At 40.9% G+C, this 12,318-nt stretch overlaps 1 protein-coding gene across 1 annotated transcript in view; it reads right to left on the minus strand.

Annotated features, from left to right (window-relative positions):
- The window catches only part of FBXL5 (F-box and leucine rich repeat protein 5), a 42,064-nt gene extending 31,836 nt beyond the window's left edge, over positions 1-10,228 (minus strand). Inside the window, 1 exon segment of the mRNA XM_033213790.1 lies at positions 10,025-10,228. Coding sequence (XP_033069681.1) covers positions 10,025-10,108 — 84 coding nt within the window. The 5' untranslated portion in view covers positions 10,109-10,228.
- Between the last annotated feature and the right edge of the window lie 2,090 nt (positions 10,229-12,318).

The following is a 12,318-nucleotide window of genomic DNA, read 5'->3' on the forward strand; positions in this document are numbered from 1 at the left end:
AATGGAACATAATCTAAGCTGTCTTATTGCCTGTCATCAGCTGGAATGACAGTCTGATGACAGAGCATCAAAACAGATGACATACAAGCTCCTAAAACAAAATTTTCCTACTATACATAACAGAATTAACTATCTTCTATAAAAGGTAGTGTGGATTATGCATTTTAAGAATCACTTACAGTGAACCAGTTCTAAAGTCAGGTTCTCTAGGATGGGATACCGGTTCTACCATTATTTAACTGTGTAACTCTGGGTAAGTTACTTTTCTTTTTCTTTTTTTTTTTTTTTTGAGACACGGAGTCTTGCTCTGTCGCCCAGGCTAGAATGCAGTGGTACGTTCTCGGCTCACTGCAGACTCCGCCTCCTGGGTTCAAGCGATTCTCCTGCCTCAGCCTCCCAAGTAGCTGGGATTACAGGTGCCCACCACCGCGACTGGCTAATTTTTGTATTTTTTAGTAGAGACAGGGTTTAACCATCTTGGCCAGGCTGGTCTTGAACTCCTGACCGCATGATCCAACCGCCTCGGCCTCCCAAAGTGCTGGATTACAGGCAGGAGCCACCACGCCCAGCCTACTTTTGTTAATGTGTTAGTTTAACCTTGATGTTAAATGGGTATAATAAAACATCTGTATTTCACATGGTTGTTGGCACTCAATAAACATTATCTATTATCATTTTGAAAATTAAATATTCATTTTTTATAAAGTCATGTATTTTTTACTCTATACAAATATTTACTGAGTAGCTATTATGAGGTAAGCACTGTTCTTTGGTACTTGGGATATATCAATGAACAAAACAAAGATTTCTTGCCTTTATGGAGTTTCCATTACAGTGAAGGCAAATAAGACAATGAACAGTTAACTGCAATACATAAGTAAATCATCTAGAGCAAGAATTGGCAACTTTTCTATAAAAGGACAGATAACAAATGTTTTAACTTTTGCAAGCCATGTGGTCTGTAGCAACTATTTAACTCAGCAGTTGTAGCACAAAAGTAGTCATAGACAATATGTAAATGAATGACTGTAGCTGTATTTTCATAAAACTTTGTAAACACTGAAATTCCAAATTATATGTTTTTCACATGTCACAAAATACTACTCTTCTTTTGATTTTTTCCAACTATTTAAAAATGTAAAAGTGATGCTTGGCTCTTAAGCCACACAAAAAAACACAGGTAAGACAGATTTGGTTAAATATATATTATAGATTTTTTTTAAATCATAAGAAATGCCCCACAAGATTACAATAAAATCCATTAGTGGCTAATCTCTGCAAATATTATCATGTATCATTTTTTGGGGGAAAAAAAAGCAAACTTAAAAATAGCCTTAGTAGAAGCAGGACACAAATCAAAAGAAACCATTAACACTAGATATTATTTTTTTAATGGCAAAAAGTAAACACAGTCAGCCTCCATGGGGATACAGAAACCACAGGTTCAACCAACTGTGGATTGAAAAAGGCTGGGCATGGTATCTCACACCTGTAATCCCAGCACTTTCAGAGGCTGAGGTGAGTGGATTTCCTGAGGTCAGGAGTCCGAGACCAGCCTGACCAACATGGTAAAACCCTGTTTCTACTAAAAACACAAAAATTAGCAGGGAGTAGTGATGTATGCCTGTAGTCCCAGCTACTCAGGAGGCTGAGACAGGAGAATCACTTGAACCCAGGAGGCAGAGGTTGCAGTGAGCCGAGATTATGCCACTGCACTCCGGCCCAGGCAAAGCAAGACTCCTTCTCAAAAAAAAAAAGAGAAAAGAAAATATTGAAAAAAAAAAAAGTAAAAATAACAATAAAAAACAATATAACAACTATATTACATAGGATTTTCACTGTATTATGTATTATAAGTAATCTAAAAATGATTTAAAGCATACGGGAAGACATGTGTAAGTTACATGCAAGTACTATGTTATTTTATATAAGGGACTTGAGCATCCATGGAGTTTGGTATCCATGGGTGTCCTGAAAACAATCTCCCACAAAATAGGAGGATATCAAAGGAAGACTGTAAGGCCCTAACATGAGTTAAGAAAAACAATATCTTAAAAGACATACAGGGAATTTTGCATATATTCTCATTAGACTATTAGAAATTCTTTTAGATCTAATAACACATTAAGGTAAAGATTAGTTTCATGCCACAAACTGACAGCCAAATTAACTATGGTAACTATATAAAGAGATTCTAAATTATATATAGAATCTATATGCAGCTAATCTAGCACAGTAGTTAAAAGCACTGACTCTGGGGCAAGATTGCCTAGGTGTAAATCCATTCTGCCAGCAAGTCATTACATTTCTTTGTACCTTAGTTTCTTCATCTGTAAAACAGGGCTAATAATATTAACTACCTCACAGAGTTCTTGTGAGAATTTTTTTGAGACAGGGTCTTGCTCTGTTGCCCAGGCTGCAGTGCAGTGGTATGATCATAACTCACTGCAACCTCAAACTCCTGGGCTCAAGTGATCCTCCTGCTGGCCTCAGCCTCCCGAAAAGCTGGAACTACAGGTGTGGTGTGCACCACACCCAGTTACTTTTTTATTTTTTAGAGATGGAGTCTCACTATGTTGCCCAAGCTGGTCTTGAAGTCCTGGCTTTAAGTGATCCTCCTGGCTCAGCATCCTGAGTTGCTGAGATTATAGGCACAAGCCACTGCACCTGGCTACCTGTGATAATTTAATAAGTTAATATAAAGAACACAGAATATAAACACTACCTAGGCATCTGCAAGCCTTACTTAGTAGACTTTTCTGTTATTAATTCTGTATTCAGACTAAAATAAAATATCATTAGAAAGAAATTGGTATAGCCATTATGGAAAACAGTATGGAAATTCCTCAAAAAATCAAAAATGTAATTTTCATAAGTTCCAGCAATCCCATTCCTGAGTATATGTTCAAAGTAAATAAAATTAGGATCTCTAAGAGATATCTGCACTCCCATGTTCAATGCAGTATTATTCATAATAGCCAAGATATGGAGCCAACCGGAGTGCTTGACCACAAATGGGTAAAGAAAATGTGATACATATAACAAAATATTATTCAGTCATAAAAAAGGAAATCCTGTCATTTGCAACAACATAGATGAACCTGGAAAACAGCTAAGTGAAATAAGCCAGATACAGAGAGATAAATAATGTATGATCTCACTATATATAGAATCTAAAGTAGAACTCATAGAAGCAGAGAGTATGAAAGGTGGTTGTCAGGGAGCAGGGGATGGAGAAAATGGGGGATGCCGAACAAAAAACATTAACTTTCAGTTCTAAGATGAGTATATTCTGGGGATATAAGGTACAGTACAATGACTATAGCTAATAATACTGTATCATGTACTTGAAATTTGCTGAGAGTACATCTTCTGTGTCCTTACCACTCCCATACAAAGGGTAATTATTTGTGGTGATGGATGTGTTAATTTGATTTTGGTAATCATTATACGATGTACATGTATATCAAACCATCACATTGTACACCTTGAATATATACAATTTTTATTTGTCAATTATACCTCAATAAAGCTGGGAAAAAACAATCAAATTAACAGATCAAGTTAAATTATTGGTGGAGAATATAAAATATTTTGTACAACAGGTTGAGGAAATAAGATTTTTATCTACATTAAATCCTCAACATGTTTGCTGATTTGATGAAGTGAAAACAAAGCCAAAAAAAAAAAAAAAGAACAGATAGAAAAGTCCTTAAAGATATTACCCAACTCAGTTTTTCTCCACATGAAAAGTGCAAATGTTTTTAACCTGGTACCTAAAGTTAGTAAATTTAGCAGTTAAAAGAATAACCAGGGCCGGCACTGTGGTTAACACCTATAATCCCAGCACTTTGGAAAGCCAAGGCGTGTGGATCACGAGGTCAAGAGATCTAGGCCAACATGGTGAAACCTCATCTCTACTAATCTCTACTAAAACTACAAAAATTAGCTGGGCATGGTGGCACACGCCTGTAGTCCCAGGTACTCGAGAGGCTGAGACAGAAGAATGGCTTGAACCTGGGAGGCAGAGGTTGCAGTGAGCCAAGATCACACCACCACACTCCAGCCTGGAGACAGGGCGAGACTACGTCTCAAAAAAAAAAAAAAGAACCAGACTATAACAGAATATAAACAATTTAACTTTTTTGACATCTGTTTATATGAATAGTTTTTAAAATTGTTTGCCTTCACATATAGACTTTATAGAGGAAAAAAATCTGGACACTAATAATTTCTGGGACATACTGAAGCCAAAGATGTGTGGGAAATTACCCTAGTGTTGTTATATATTTAATTATTAAAACAATCTAAAGAGTAGGTATTAAAATCCTCATTTTACAGTCTAACAAACAGGCTCAGGAAAAAAATTTACCCCACATCATACAACTAGTAAACAACAAAACCAAGACCAAGTCCCCCCTAAAACTCTAACATCTATGACTTTTCTACAGATACAATGTTAGTCCCATTAATAAAGCTATCTTTTCAGATCCAAGAGAGTAAATTGTTAGAACATTTGCTCCAAAGCAACAGTTCTCACCAAGGCAGTAATTTTGCCACCCCCCTACCCATCCCCCAGAGATAAAAGGCAAAATCTGGAGGCAGTTTTGGTTGTCACCACTGGAAACGTACTACTGACACCTAGTGGATAAAAGTCAAGGATGTGGCTAAACAGCCTACAACGCACAGGACAGCCCCCATAAAAAAGACGCATCTATCTCAAAACGTCAACAGTGCTTTGGTTAAGAAATGTAGCTCTAGAAAACTGTTTTTCAAACACTGTTAACCATGACCTTTAGTATGAAATATAGTGCAATCCAGATTCACACCCATCACAAACACTCAAATTTCAGGGAACAGTATTTCCCTCTCTAATCTGTGATGTACTCTAATACTTACTTTTCCATTTAAATTTTTAATGCTGTTCCTGACCCACAAAAGAAATTTATGACCTATAATAGGTCACAGGTCACATTTTGAAGAGCACTCTTCTACAGTAAAATATAAAGGTTCCTATGACCTATAAAGTTATATACTCTGATGCCTCACAAATTCAACAAAGAACTTATATATATAAAAGGACACACATAATTAACAAATAGTAACATGGTATCTTCCACATTTTAAAAGGATTTGTAACTGACTTTCTTTTTTTTTTTTTTTTTTTTTTGAGACAGCGTCTTGCTCTGTCGCCCAGGTTGGATTGCAATGGCATAATCTCAGCCCGCTGCAATCTCTGCCTCCTGGATTCCAGCAATTCTGTCTTAGCCTCCCGTGTGGCTGGGATTACAGGACCCCGCCACCACGCCCGGCTAATTTTTGTATTTTTTGTGGAGACGAGGTTTCACCATTCTGGCCAGGCTGGTCTTGAACTCCTGACTTCATGATCCACCTGCCCTGGCCTCCCAAAGTGCTGGGATACAGGCATGAGCCACTGCACCCAACCTATAACTGACTTTCTGTCTCAGACATTCTACAGTGATAAATCAAGTATTACAGCCTGGTTTCAAACTGATTCTCAAAAGTGGTATGTCACTTAAAGACAATACAGCACATTCAAAAATAGATAAGAAAATGGCATAACAAAAACACCAATATTATTCACCCAAATACATTTTTACTTTGTCTACTCACTCAGACAATGCTTTAATTTAATCAAGGGAGACTCATACTCAGTGAAGAAACCTTAGTAAGTATCTGATCAAATTTGCAGATGGAAAAAATGACCCACAGGTAAACTGTTCTGCATAAAATCATAGAGCTCCCAATAAGTAGCCGAACTAGTAAGGTAATGCAAAACCCATGGGCTTCTGAAGGGGAAAAAAAAATCCTAAGATTAAAATTGAGGCTCTACTAATTACTAGTTTAATGAGTTGGGTAAGTTACTTAACCATTAAGGCTGTTTCCTCAACTTTAAATGAAGGATAATATTTGTCTTACGTAGTTCTTGTGAAGATTAAAAGAAACAATGTAGACATGTAGTAAGAACTCATTAAATTCCCTTTTACTTCTTCCACAGCTCTCAATTCAATATTTTCTCCACTAAGCCAATCTTCTCAAATGCCAGTCAATAAATTGTTACAGGTATGCAGAAAAATGGGTGGGGGGCCGGGGGGTGGGGAAGGAAAACTGACCATAAAGTTATACTCACTCATTTTTTAAAAAAAGAATATATCCAAATTACTCTACGCTTCTTCCCACTTAAGAGTTTTGGCTGACAAAATGTCCTATATGTATAAATAAATGTATAAGGCTGGGCGCGGTGGCTCAAGCCTGTAATCCCAGCACTTTGGGAGGCCGAGACGGGCGGATCACAAGGTCAGGAGATCGAGACCATCCTGGCTAACATGGTGAAACACCGTCTCTACTAACAATACAAAAAAAAAACTAGCCAGGCGAGGTTGCGGGCGCCTGTAGTCCCAGCTATTTGGGAGGCTGAGGCAGGAGAATGGCGGGAACCTGGGAGGCGGAGCTTGCAGTGAGCTGAGATCCGGCCAGTGCACTCCAGCCTGGGCGACAGAGCGAGACTCTGTCTCAAAAAAAAAATAAAAAATAAATAAATAAATAAATAAATAAAAGTAAACAGCACTTTTAATACCGTTACCTGAAAAATCTGGGCACGCCTTAAGGTTTCCATTACTTGAGTTTTTAATAACTGGTTTATATATAAGCCTGGGAATCTCTGAACTAACCACATCCTTACAACCACAGCCTACTCTTCTCTCAGAAATCAATTCAAAGAGACCACTCCTGACACTTTAATGTGGAACTGACCATATAACTCCCTTTGCTCCCACTATACCATATTTGGACTTCCATCCTAGCATAGATGTTTTTGAGAGTAGAGACCACGTCACATTGCCAACATCTTTCTGTAGTACAAGCTACTACAGAGTAGACGGTAGAAACTCCAATGCTCACTGACAGAATTAATGGTGTTAATCTTAGAGAACTGGAGAAAAGACTGATAAATTGAAGTAAAATGGAAAAAGGATGTCATTCAATATAAATATTTACTAACATCATCCCAGTTTGAAAGGTCAGTGAATTAGCAGATTTCTTAGCAGATTGTTCCCCAAAAAATAAACTACTATGGTTTAATATAAAGAAAATTAAACTAGGAATCCTAACAATGACTTGGGTTTCCATCCAGATCTACCACTAGCTGCTTATGTAACCTTGGCCTAGCTAATCTAGGCCTGTAAGCCTAGATTAAAACATAAATAAAACATAAATACTTTGTCTTTACATAACTCAAAGCACTGTTGTCTGGATAACAAAGGTGAAAAACCTTTCCATAAAACTTTTTACAAATGTAAAAAGAAATCTATGGGCAAAGTATTAAATCAGGTATTAGACAGCAATATTTAAAATGGTCTAAGACATACATCTATCAGCTTTTGAAAATTTGTTTTATTTTCTCATCCTATTCAACTTTCTACCTAAAAAATAAGTAGACTAAGACAACTTTGGAATACATTATACTAACTAGTTTAAGCATATAAGTGGTTTACTTGATCCTAGTAAATAAATGGATGCTTCTAAAATACATTGTACTTGAGAAGTTCAGTACTGAAAATAGTAACTGACTTCTTTATAATAACTGGGCATTCAGAGCCCAAATTTGGACTACAGTACAGTGAAATAACTATTTTATACCTTTTTAGTTTGAGCATAAAAACTAGTTCTCATTTTGTATAGTTTTATTGTAAACTGTGTTCGGTGGGATATCCTTGGTCTATACAACCAAAGGATAATGGCAAAAGGTGAGATGATAAATGAATAAAAACAAAGTACTCTTCCTTTAATTCCTTTAATATTACTGAGCCATTACAAAATAATTATTTTCCACTCTAGCTCCCAAAGGACATCCTAAGAGAGATTTCCATTGGCTATCAGTATCAAGAAGAAATCTGGATGTAAAATTCCTATGCAGTTTTTTTTTTCCCTAATTGCCTCAGTCTCATTTCAGAAAATTGGACTTTTAATCTTCTTCATAAACATATAGAACAATCTCATTAACTATATCTAATCAATTCAGAATTAGTAATAATTTTGACTTACACTATGTCAAATTGAAAATGCTTTATTAAACTAGTTATGCAAATAGGAACATTACTGAAAAGAATCTTACTTGACTCAGATATTTTGTAAAACAGCAACTGCATTTTCAAAATTTTTTCAAATATTCTCAACCACCAGGAAGAGACACAGAAAAAGAGTGACTAACTTGTTGACAATTTTAAAATAAGACTGGTTAGCCTAGTCTGCAAGTAAATTAAATTGTGATTCTTTATTTTGGGAGGTCACAATCATCTGGAAATCGATGAAAGCTACAAACCCCCTAGGAAAATGGGCACATGCACAAAATTCTCCATATAATTTCAGTTGATCCTAGGCTACCTCTCCACAGTTTAAACTGGAGAGAAAACTTGGATTCTGTCAGTCTCAACTTCCACTTTCGATTTTTGAGACCAATTTTTTTCTTTCCTGCTATTAAAGAATGGTGTCTGAATGAACCAAATTCAAAAACACAACAATACTGCTAACTAAAAAATTCAGGGATATACCCTTTCGATTAATGGCTTAACCATTCCTCATGCTTCTCCTAGATAAGTGGTTCTCACCCTCAGCTGCACACTGCACTCAACTGGAGAGCTTTAATCATCTATACCTGATGTCTGGGTGAAATCCTAATTTTAGTCACATAAACATCAGGATTTCTAACAGTTTTTAGGTTAAGGCTAATAAGCATCCGAGGTTGCAAACCACTGTCCTAGACAGTCCTGGTGTTTCCAACTACGTGTGAACTAGCGTATTTCTAAATTTTCAGAATGGAGGGAGGGAGAAGATGGAGTGCTAAGATTTGAAATTCAACGTCACTGCTTTAAATTGCTGGTCTTGAGTGTGGCCTAGCAGTGAACACCCTGGGCATTCTCCAATCGCCTGGCTGAACTATGAAACACCCCTCTTTTCTGTAGACAATGGTTCTGCATAATGCTATGCGATTTCTGAGAATTCCTAAAAGTTGATTTCTATGCTTAAACAGTAGTCATCTGAATGCTTTATGTAGTTGGATCATTTCCACAAGAAACGGGACTGCCTGAGGTTTGCAGATATCCATGTGACTTTCCCCAACATAAACTGACAAATATGTGGAATGTTAAATATTGTTTTAAAATCATTAGCAAAGGGCCCTGAACCATCTCCACAAAAGTGCCTCTTCAGCTTATGCTGCACCATGAGCCCAAAATGGTTCTCACAGTTAAACCAACTTTTCCCGAGGCCCCCTTTATTCGAGCTTATGTAAAGAATTCCAAGAATTGCTGTCTTATAACAAAATCTACATCTAGTAAGTGGTCAAGACAATAAAAGTCGCAAAGAAAACGATAACGACATATGAAGAGTGAAGGTTCTTCAGTTCTAAACTTGGCTTTTCCCCCAAATCAAACCAGTGAAAAAAGCTGGGGGTAAAAGGAACCCGGTAGCTGGGAGACGCTGCAGTTCCAGCCAGGAAGCCAGCGAGAGGTTCAGAGGATGGGTGGGTGTCTGCACGGAGAGCCCCGAACAGGCTCAGGGGAGTGACGGAGAACGGGAACAACTGCTCGGTGCGGATGGGAGTCCACCGCAGGTGGCCGGCCGGGACACCCAGGGCTTCGGGGAGGTAGGGCCGCTCTCCTTAGAGGCAGCAGCGGGAAGCCCAGGGCGGCGGTGGGGCCGGCGCGAGGGCGGCCAGTGACCCCGGCAGCGCCCCTCCTCAGGCGCCAGGCCCTCAGCAGGGGACACCGCCCGCCCCGAGAGCATGTCCGAGGCGGCGGCCAGGCGGGGAGCCCGGCTCTGCGAGGGCCCCGCAGCGGGCGGGGAGGCTGCGGGAACGGGCGGCGCTGACAGCTGCGCAGGCGGCTACTCGTGCGGCGACGGCACGGGGCTGCGGGCGCGGCACAGGCCAGGCCGCCCCAGTAACCCAGCCAGCTCCCCATCGCCGCCCGCACCGCCCACAGCAGGAGGCTCGGCGCTCCGTTACCTTGTCGCAGTAGAGCCCCACCAGCTGCTTCATCCGCCAGTGTGGGGCGGTGAAGACGTCCACTTCTTCAGGGAAGGGCGCCATCGCCACTGCCTCAGCCTCCGCCTCAGCAGCCGCGGCCGCCGCCTCTCCATAGACACCCTCGCCGCGGGGCAGAGGCGGCGCGCCCCCTTGCGCATGCGCCCGCCCCGTCGGCGCGCGCGCCCGGTCAGCCTGGCCCGCGGGGACGCGGGGGCGCGCAGGCCGCCGCCATGCGGTCCCAGCGGACCACGTGACCGCGCGCAGAGGCTCGCGGCTTCTGCCTCCCGCCCCGATTCTTTTCGTTTCTTGTCCTCTTCCTATGCAGCAGAAAGAACCCAAACCTTTCCCCTGTCTCTTTCACTACATGAAAGCACAGTATCTGAGAGTAGGGGAAAGTCGTTTCAGTGGCGCTCTCGGCGCTTCTCCCATTTCTGCCCAGCCCACCAGGCCTTGAGGAGAGGCAGCCAAGCACAATGGCCGCAGTCGGGGCCGCGAGCTCTGCCTGTGCCCAGGCCCCGACGCCTGCTTGGCCTGGGTGACCAATGCGTCTGGCCGGGACTTCCAGAGCTACCCTTTGCCTCCCTGCGATTGGCCCGTGCCAGACTTTTTCTGGGGCCAAGTGCAGACCACCCCGCCCGCCAGTCAAAGGTCGGGCCTGGCTCCTGCCCAGCGGTTGGTGAACCAGGGCTGCGGGCTCTGAGAGTTTCGGTCCCGGGCGGCAGCCCACCGCGGGCGCGGGGCCTGGGTGCGAGGGGTGGGGCAGAGACCGCGAGGGAGAGACCTGGTGGAATTCGGAAGTCTCAACGCGGGGAAAAACAGTATCTGGGGATCCAGGTGCGGAAATGCACCTCAAGTGCTGGAACGGTCAGGGATAGGCCCGACGGGCCTTGGGGGTGGGGAGAAGGGTGAATAATAGAAGGTTAGTGCGGTAAAGAACCTTGGTACAAATCCCGCCATTTTAAGCGGAGGTTCGGAGAGAAAACAAGATCACTAAGCCAGGGAAATGTCTGTCTCTTCCCCATAAATAGACTGGCCCTCGCCACAGACCTCCTGGAGACCCTGTTCTCTGCTGACGCTTGTCAGTCTTAGATTGGTTGGCTGGAGTACTGCTAGGCAGTTAGAGAAACAGGAGAATACAGGGAAGCCTGAGAACCTTGGGAGGAATTGTTATTTGCTTAATGGCCAGAACCTCCAGGAGGGCAAGAACCAGATATGCTGTGTTCACCCTTGTTCTCTGTTATCTATCACAGTTGCAAGACAACATGGGGATCAGTAAATATTAAACAAATAATGGAGTAGAAGGAGGTGAGAAAGAACTTTGCAGTGGAATGCACCCTATTTAGTTCTAATCTTATCTTACTATATGCTATTCTAGACAGTGTAAACAGTGGTTAAACCACAGACTCTGGAGATGAAGTTAAGATTCCTGGTTTCGCCAGACACTAGCTATACAATCATTAACAAGCTATATGACCTCTTTGTGCCTCAGTTTGTTCTTACATGAAATGAGGCTAGTGATACCTACTTCAGAATCTTTATGAGCATTGAGTTTATATATTTGAAGCACTTACAATAGTACCGTCTGTAAGCTATTAATACTTTTTAAAAGCAACTCTATGAGGTAGTGCTGCAGGAAATTAGGTCTTCAAGACGTTCTAGTCATTGTCTAGGGTCCCAGAAATTAGTAAGTGAAAAATCTGGTCATATAAATCTGGATTTGACAATACCCCCACAGGCATTGCATTAGCTGGGATACAGAGATGGCTTATACACAGTGTGTCTTAAGAAGCAGAAATAATGCTTAATAGAATAATAAAGTCCTTCATAAAGATATTGACTCATTTCTCTCTTCCTCCTTCTCCCTTTCACCGTTTCTCGCTCTTTCTCTGTTCTTTCCCCAGAACTTTGCCTCTATATTTTTTAATAACCCGCAGACAGCATTTTCTTATTTACCCTCTATTTCTTTATCTCATGCTAATCTTTCACTCCAGCTATCTTGGAATGAAAAATCAGACCTCAGGTTAACCAGTTATATAGAGAAATGAACTCCATGAGAACATGCACTTTGTTTTATCCTCAGCACTTAGAATGATGTCTGTCATAAAGTGAGTATGCAGTAAATACTTGTTGGAAAAAAGAATGAGGATAGTTCATAGCACTGTGTAATTTCCTCATTTTTACTAACGTTTAATATGCTATGTTGTCTTCTCCAATCAACTGTTTGTGTTTGTGCTGTTCACTAGTGTATCCATCTCTAGAACCAAACACATTAA

This window comes from Trachypithecus francoisi, unplaced genomic scaffold, assembly GCF_009764315.1.
Source record: "Trachypithecus francoisi isolate TF-2019V2 unplaced genomic scaffold, Tfra_2.0 Lachesis_group1, whole genome shotgun sequence".
Taxonomy (NCBI): domain Eukaryota; kingdom Metazoa; phylum Chordata; class Mammalia; order Primates; family Cercopithecidae; genus Trachypithecus; species Trachypithecus francoisi.